At 50.6% G+C, this 8,610-nt stretch overlaps 1 protein-coding gene across 3 annotated transcripts in view; it reads left to right on the forward strand.

The window, feature by feature from the left end:
- The window catches only part of LSAMP (limbic system associated membrane protein), a gene marked incomplete at its 3' end in the record, with an annotated part of 307,230 nt that extends 298,783 nt beyond the window's left edge, over nucleotides 1–8,447 (forward strand). For 2 of the 3 annotated variants that reach the window (XM_082278779.1, XM_082278780.1), the window contains one exon: nucleotides 1,142–1,239. In XM_082278779.1, coding sequence (XP_082134905.1) covers nucleotides 1,142–1,239 — 98 coding nt within the window. Of the gene's footprint in view, nucleotides 1–1,141; nucleotides 1,240–8,266 lie in introns of those variants that run through there. The other variant, XM_082278778.1, reaches the window with a different exon arrangement.
- Nucleotides 8,448–8,610: the final 163 nt, after the last annotated feature.

Raw genomic sequence — 8,610 nt, forward strand, 5'->3', positions numbered from 1 at the left:
CTCCACTCTTCAGCATCTTCCTGCACACCTTCTGTGTAAAACACTGCATACACACACACACGTAGGTGTATATATGTCCACGTACATGTGCATGCATGCACATGTATACAAGTACTTTATGTGCACACATACATGGTGAGCGTGCATTTACAGAACCACAGCCATGTACACCTCCCTGACCAGTTCTAAAGACAGGCTGCCGAGGCTTGGGATTGCAGGGTGAATTTAAAACAGCATCACTGCCGTTAAAGCCATCCAGGAAAGGGAACCCGTAAATGAGAGGATGAATGAGAAGATGTCAGGAGTGTTAGCACTTAATATTCCTGGAGCGAGGCTGCATTATTTGTTGCTGCAGCAGTGTGCTCCTCCCTGCCCCCTCTGACGGAGCCTGTGGATGCGCACGCACACACGTGCAGCTTCATTTCCCACTCTTACGAAAAATCAACCTCCCTGGCACACCCTGCACCCTCACCCCATAGGTGTCATGCCACAGGGCTGTAAGTGCAACAGCAAAGCCTTCCTCCACCCCAGTTCAGACACAAATAATTACGGTGCAGCCCCTGGCAGGGAAGGGAGGTGTCTGTTGGTTGGGCCCATGTTTTATTGATCGGACCACTGTGATGAATCAGCTCCTGTGGAGCTGGTGTCTGCCTGCAGACAGGCACTGGCCACTGCACAGAATTACAACGAGTCCTGGCACTGAGAAGGTGGTGGAGCGGGCAGGTGTGGGGGTGGTGACCAGGGGCTGCATCTGCAAAGGTGTGAGCCATATCCCTGCGCTGGAAGGCCAGCAGCTCCCAGCTGGAGGCACAGCAGGGGTTTGGATGTGGTCAGTAGCCAGGGTTGAACCTTCCTGCATGCTCCAGGCCCTGCTCCTCCAGCCTGGGTGTTGTTTAGGGAGAGCCACATGCCATTGGAGTGTTAAGCAGAGGGAAGGAGGATGCTGACGAGCTGGCAGGCAGCAGCCTGTAGCTGGGCTGGAGGGAGGCTCACCAGGGTGGGAAGGCAGCTGTGCCCTGCAGCCCAAACCCAGCACTGCAGGAGCAGCATGGGACTGAAGTGCTGTGTTCCTGTGTCACCCCCATCTCACCCAGCCTCGTGTAATCTTGTCTTCTTTTCTCTCCCTTCTCGCACCCTGCAGGACCCGGCACAGGGAGAGTAGACAACGGCTCCATGAGTTTGGCCGTCCCACTGTGGCTTCTGGCAGCATCCCTGCTCTGCCTACTCAGCAAATGTTAATACAAATCAGAATTAAAAATAATAATATTAATAATAATTAAAAAAACAACACAACAACAACAACACACAAAACAAAACGCGTTATACAGGAGACAGAGCGAAGAGAGGGGAGAGAGAAAAAAGAGGGGGGGGAGAGAGAGAGACGACTGTTTCTTTCACAACTTTTGTGTGTTCAGGAGCGAAGAGGGGGGAGAGGAAAAATTACAGCAAAGAAGACTCAGCAACATTTAATCCAAAACCTGAAAAGCCGGCTGTCAAGTCATCGACTGCCTAGGAGGCAACACAAAGCAAGGGGAGAATGGGGCACCAGCAAGGACCGTGTCGCCGGAGGATGCTGCAATGTAAACAATCCAACAAAACCTGCAAAGCCAATCAAACAGAAGATCCCTTTTCTTTTCTCTCCTCCTTCCTCTTTTCCATACTCCCTCACTTTCCTTCCTTCCTTCCTCCTCTTTCTTTCTTTTGCAGAAAGAGGTCTTTGCTTCGGTGTCTATAGCCATTTAACTTTTTGGATGCCCTGGGTCATTTTTGTGAGCTAATGCTCAGCCAGTTCATACTTTTAAAAACAAATTTAAAAAAAAAAAAAAAAAAAAAGAGAAAAGAAAAAAAAAAGAAAGCCACAAACCAGAGCAAGTCACCTGAAGCTCTCTGCACACTGGTGTCCTGTGAAGAACCCCTTCCTCTCTTCACTTCACCCTGCGCTCATGTGCACCCAGCCCTTGTTAAACACCTTCTTTCCTGTCCCCTCCTTCATGCAACATCGCCCTCACTAGCCTGAACTAAGGCTGTGTCAACTCTACTGAAAGCCTACTTTTCTTTTTGTTTTTTTTTTTTAAATCCTCTTCCTCCCCCCCAGTTCAACCAGGTCTCTTTCTCCTGTGTATGCCTGTGTGCGTGCGTGCATGCATGTGTGGCTCTTGCTCTGTCTTCACTCTCTCTCTTTCTCTTGCTCTCTCTAAGCATGCAAAATGAACAGTCCATGTGTACATATGCTCATCCTGCTGTAGATAATGTCCTGCCTTGTAAGTGTGAGACAAGATGCAGAGAGATCCCTTAGGCAGAGAAGAGAGATGAGGAGAGCGGGGCAGTTGCAACAAAGGTTCACATGGTGTCCCCTCTCCTGTGTCCTCACTGGCTTTTTGTCTTCTGGCCACCTTGTTTGCAAGAGTCAGTCTGCACCCTTGTCTAGGCTTTTTTCCTCTCCCACCTCCAACCTGTTTGGCTCTCAGCCTCCAAGTACCAGCATAGCAGCCTGTGCCATGCATGAGTGCTCGCGCACGCGCATGGGGGTGTGCACTCCTGCAATTGTCCAAGCAAGCAGAAGAAACCAGGACTGGCCCACAACCTATGGACTGAAGAGTGCAGCCACCATTCCTCCTGGGGATGGGCGGCTGGGCTGGTGGGGTGTGAGTGATGAGACCTTGGACATCACCAAGCAGCCATTCCTTTTAGGTATAGCGTGTGTAGGAATGATACCTCAACATGAAAACCACAATCTGGCATTCCTAACCATTTTGGTAATCATGTAAAAATAGAGCCAATACCCTTTTTTGTTGCTTTGTTGGTTTTGTTCTTACTGTCCTCCCTGGTATAAAAGGAAATGTAGGCTGTGTAAGGGTGAGTGTGTGTGTATATGTGCATGTGTGTGTGCTGGACACCACTGCTATTACAAAACTCACTGCAAATTCCACATTTCAAAGAAATTGGGTCAGAAAATGTCCAGGACCTGTGAATGTAAGAAATAAATATCAGGTCCAAAATCCTGGGCTTACAAAGAAGGAGCTTAAAGTAATGCAGCAAAGAAGCAGGCAGCACAATTTTCCCTGCTCTTCTCTTATCTCAAAGGTGCTGGTCTTGCTGGAGAGCACTCTTGCTCGCCATTGCACTTCCCACAGCAGAATCACATACAGAGGTGCCAGCAAGAGATGCTTTAGTGGCTCCCAAGTGAGGAGGGGAGAGAAGGTTGTGAGAAACAGGACTGAGAAAATGCTGGGTGGTGGCTAGATTTACCACAACAGCACAAGGTCTGCTGCAGGAGCCAGAGTGAGCAGGGGCTGCAGTGCCTGTGTGTGGGTCGGGGCAGAGGGGAGAAGACTCCTGTGTCCCCTGGCCAGTCACGAGCCATAGTATCCACCAGCAGTAAAGTTGATAAAATGCAGGGTTTATCAGGTAGGCCTTTTTTGGAGAGAGGGATGTGCAGGGGAGAGCTTGATTTAGCCCACACAAATCGAGTGACCATGCCACGACAGCACAATGTTTTACAGGTGCTCAGCCACTGAGCTTTCAAGAAGCAGCCAGTCTGCTCCTCTGTCTTTGCCCTGGGCACTGGGGCAGTGGCAGCACGCTTGGCAGCCGTGCTCACATGCAGGCAAGGGGGAAACAGCTTGGCCTTGCAGTGTGCGGGAGGGAATACCCGCCAGGTGCTCCCCTGCCGGGAAGCAAAGCGGGAATTGCTGCCTGCGAGCCCGGCCCCCCCTTTGCGTGGGTAGGGCACAGTCCGGTGAGGCTTCTCCCTGCGCTCAGCGTGGTGCTCTCGCCTTACTGCGGCACTGCCGGCGCTGTCCCCTCGCTGCTGAGCTCAGCTCTTCCAGGAAGCAGCAGGCACGCAATTAAGCAGGCAGTCAAGGGCTCCTCCCAGGCAGCCAGAAGAGCAAGGAAATTTATTGAAGAGAGACGTGAAAGGCTGAAGTTTTGGCATTGTAAGAGTTGGTGTAGAGCTGCTGTGGGATTGGATGGTGGTAATTTATGCTCCTCCAGACCCCGAAGCCATACCTGCAAGAGAGTGCAAGTTGCAAGTAGGCAACTGGTGCTTGAAATCCACCCAAGGCATCCAGGGATGGCTCCCTTTCCTCCAAGAAAGGGCAGTCGTTGATGGGACTTGGGCATCTCCTTTGGAGACTGGTGTGTGTCAGCCCAGGAAAAAATGTATTCTTCAGAGCATTCAGACATCCCAGTCCTCGTACCTAACCTTCAGGAGGGCCATGTAATTCCCAGTCTTAGTAACAAGTCCAGAGTTTCTGCTGCAACAGGGCTCCTCTTTCCCCTGGTACAGCCGTCAGCTGGTCCCAGAAACCAGCTCCGGGAGCTGCACCCTTTCCAGCACACTGGCATGAGGGAAAACACCACACTGCTCTTGCTCGGGGCTGTACCTATGCCAGGGTTTATTGGCACGGGCTTGTTGATAAAGGTGGGGAGCCCACTGTGCCTTGCTGTGACAGGCTGCTCCTCAGGGCTGAGTCAAGCCCGCTTTAGGTTCTTTGATGTCAACCTGGTTGCTATGGTAGCACCCTCTGCATGTGTTTTTGTCACTGTGGGGTCGCTCCTAGGCACTGGGGTCACACACATCAGACCCCTATGGTGTGGTTGTGGTCATCAAGTCTCGGCACCTCATTATGTCACATCTGTTTCTGTCACATCTGAAGGAGTTTTGAGGGGATGTTTTTTTTAAATGTCAAAAGCAGGGCATCCATTTTTTAAAGCCACTTGCTCATTAATGGGGGAAACAGCCCCAGCCCCAGTGCTGGGATCTGGTCTTTCTTGCAGGCCCTGGGCAGGTCTTTGCCTCTGTTGCCTGGCTGTGAAACAGTGAAAGCCAGTTAATTGCAGACCTCTCTGAGAAAAGCCACCAACACCAAGTATGCCTGTTGTCTGCAGCAGTGCTGGGAACCCCACTCCTGGCAATGTCTGTTCCTAGCAGGGCTGGGGGAAGTCCTGGGTAGGTTGGAGCTTGATTTTCTCCAAGAATCTAATCCTGTGAGCTGTAGTGTGCCTCACAGGGTGCTGCAAAAATCCCCCCATTTCTCCTGAACTCAAGCAGGGATCGCTCAGAGCACCTGTCAAGAGGCGAGCCCAGATGAATATAGGAAACAAAGGCAAGGTCCTATGCTTTTTCCCATTCTTTCTCCCTCCACCCTCTGATGGAGATGTTGCAATGGGTTTCCTCATGTCTCAGGCCCTTCTCTCTGAAACTGTTTCTCCTCATCATCTCTTCTCCCTGTTTACATTGCTGTCTTTCCCATCACCTCCCAAAAAGCTGTGTTCTTGCTTCCTGCTGCCTCTCAGCTGGTTGGGGACCAGGGAAGATGGGAGTTTGGAATGGGACACCAGTTCCTCGAGCTTGTCAGTGTAATTGTGTTTGATTGATGAAGATTTAACATTTAGTGTTATAAAAAGACATGAACAAAATGGAAAAAAAAATTGTACTTCTTCTACTGGTTTGTAAATATTACAAGAGTTACATGAGATGTCTGGTAATGTCCAAGCAGAGGAACAAAAACTTAGATTTCATATATGGCCCCATAATCGCTAGCAGATTTCTAACCCTTTTTGGATGACTGAGAGGAGGGGTGAAGGCAAGTCTTTCTGAAAGGAACTGGACAGGGGAAATGCAGCCACCCCGAGCCACATGAACTCCATGCATGATTGTAGCATGTCGCTTGGAGCGTGTGCCTGGTCAGATGGAAAACGAAGCAAACACCTGTCTCTGAACGGCTGGGAAGGGCAACGTGGGATGCTCCAGCCGACACCTGTATCTTGGCAGTTGTGTTCATTTCTGTTTGTTTGCAGCCCTGCACTTGCGGGCTCGTTGCTCAGTGATGCACCCTCTCCTCCTCCCCCGTACCTGCTTTCTTCACCAGTGAAGTTGTGTCGCCCCATGCTAGCCCCGAGTGCATGTGAACGTGCCATTCATGGAGATTTCATTGGTGACATGCATTGTGTCGAGAGTTAGTCTTTGTCTGCACATCTTTCTCACACCACTGACTGTTCACCACTTGGGCAGATCGCGCGTGCACTGCTGCTTACCCCACTTTTGGTCAAAGAACATCCAACTCCCACCAGCTTCTCAGCTCCAGGTGCATCCAGACCATGCCCCCAGGCCACCTGTCTGAGCAACCCCGTTTTGAAAGTCCAAGCACACAGCATGGACAAAGCCACCATCAAAAGCCATGTGGCCTCCAGGCTGAGTGGAAGCTACACATCTGGAAGGAATTTGGGGGAGCAGCAGCAAGTCCTGATGAAACAAGAGGATCTGGGAAGTCAGAGGAGTTATGCTAGAGTCCTTCACAGCCCTACCAGCAGGTTGATATTTCAGCTCAATTGTTGTGCAGGGTTCATCACTTCGCCCTTCCCTGGTGAGGGAATCTATGGGCACAGGGAAACACCTCATCTCCTCCCAACCCCTCACACCTCTGCTTCCTCTCCTCCAAGCACACTGACCTGCAGCCCAAATCATCATGGTGCTTGATGTGATGTAGCAACTGACATGGGGGATGGCTGACCAAGACAGTATGACAGAGGAGGTGCCTGGGGGGTGAGCAGCTCTCTCTCTTTCTCCCTCTCTCTCTCTCTCTCTCTCTCTCCCTCCTGATGGTGCACAATCTTACTGCTTCTCTGACTCAAGGACACAAAACTTCTTGAGTTAGGGATGCCGGGAGCAAACTGTCCTATGGGAAGAGCAAAACTTGAGGCAGGGAAGTGATGGAGAAACTGGATGGTAATTTCCAAGATGTGATGCCGGTGGAAAAGGATAGGGATGAGTGCTGTCCATCATCCATGCGCAGAACTCTCAGGTTCATCAGCAAGGAGACCATGGCCTCTCAACGCTAATCTTAGAGTGGCTTCATATCCAGTGGGATGCCCAGAAGATGATTTTTTTTAATTGCATGACTCTGCTGACTAAGAGCTGTGTCACACCATTAAAACCTCTTTCAGTTTTCCTTCTTGTAACTTGCTAGAACAATGATCGGGCAGCTCCCACAGCCCCCAAAATTTTGCCTAATGGTTGGCTCCCATTAGGGCAATATATGGTGCTTGCTTGTTGGTTCACTCGCCGTAACAGGAGAGCGGAACTCATCTTGGTGAGAGTATATTGGTATGGCCCTCTGTCCGTCAGTGTGGTGGGGTGAGGTGAGGAGACCTGCCAAGGCAGGGCTTGGGCAAGAGGAACAGTTCTTCTGATTAGCCCAGGCAAGTGGGAAGCAAAGGGTCCTTCACTTGCTGCAGGCTTGGGTTAGCTGGTGCCACAGCAACTCAGACTGCCCTGCAAGCCTTGTAGAAGTGCCCAGGCAGCAGAGAAGGAAGGAGCAGTTACAGGGGACATGACTGCAGCACGGGTGGTGGGGGCTGCATTGAGCAGCAGGGCTCCTTGGGCAGCGCAGCTGGGAAAGGGGCAGAGATTTCATCCCAGGAGGGCCCTTCTTTCCCTGCCTGTCCTCATGGTGCATCAGGAGCTCCCTCCTGGCCTCCCAGGGCATGCTCACCATGCAGAAAAATGAGCCTCAGCGAGTAAAGCAGCGTGACATCGCGGTGGCTCCAGCCATGTCCTGAGGAAAGGCGTATGGATGTTTCTGTACGTAACAGAGGGGTCATGGGTGGAAACGAGGAGCAAGACTTACCTAGGAGCCAGCCAGTGAGGAGAGCACATCCCAATGGGGCTGTCCTTCTCCAGAACTGTGACATTCGCTCCCCACTCGGCCACGCACAGGCGCATACGCACACCCCGTGAGCTCCACCTCGCACATGCTACAGGAGTGCTCCTGGGGCGCTCTCCTTCCCCGCGCTCCCCATCACACTCAGCCAGGCGGGCACTCAGCCACCCGCTGCTAGCAGTGGCTCTGTCTGTGACACACAGCTACGTGGTGACCTCCTGAGGAAGCCAGGAGAAGGCGTGTGCATGCCTGTGCCTGCGGCAGCACACGTGTGTGCCAGGAAAGGGAGGAGGGGGCACAGAGCAGGAACCTGCCTCCGCGGTGCCACCGTCACCTCCCAAAATCATTCAGCCTTCCCAGCTGGAGCCAAGATTCATCCTCTAGACCTTGAGAATGAAGGCCAGTCCCTTCTTCTTGCTACACGGTGGGGTGGTTAGAACTCTCCTCATTAACAGTGTTATATACATATAAATATATATATATATCTATATCTTTATATCTATTTTTCCCCAGCACTGTAGACATGAGCTGAACTTCTCTTTAACGAAACGAGAAAATGGCCATTTTATTTTTTGCCATTGTTTTGGTTTTGAAACTAGCTCTGTGAAAGAAAGTTTTAAAAGCGCAAGTGTGTGTGTAAAAGAACCAATCAAAAAAACTAAACAACTCAACAAACAAAAGACAAAACCCAGTGATGAACAAAAAAAAAAGCTTTTTATTTTTTCTTTTCTCAATGTATTTAACTTCTGTTATCTCGTTTCTGTTTCTTTACATGTATGAATGCTCTGCTCTTCTGTGATCTTAAAAAAAAATACAAAAAAATACAAAAATTAAATAAACGTGAAAAGGAGGTAATGTTTCTTCATTTCCCCTCCCTTCCTTGCATACTCTGGCTTGTCTCCTCTCTGATCATGCCTAGTGATGACTTGCCAGCCTACAGGGG

This window comes from Coloeus monedula (genome assembly GCF_965178545.1).
Source record: "Coloeus monedula genome assembly, chromosome: 3".
In the NCBI taxonomy this organism is placed as follows: Eukaryota; Metazoa; Chordata; class Aves; order Passeriformes; family Corvidae; genus Coloeus; species Coloeus monedula.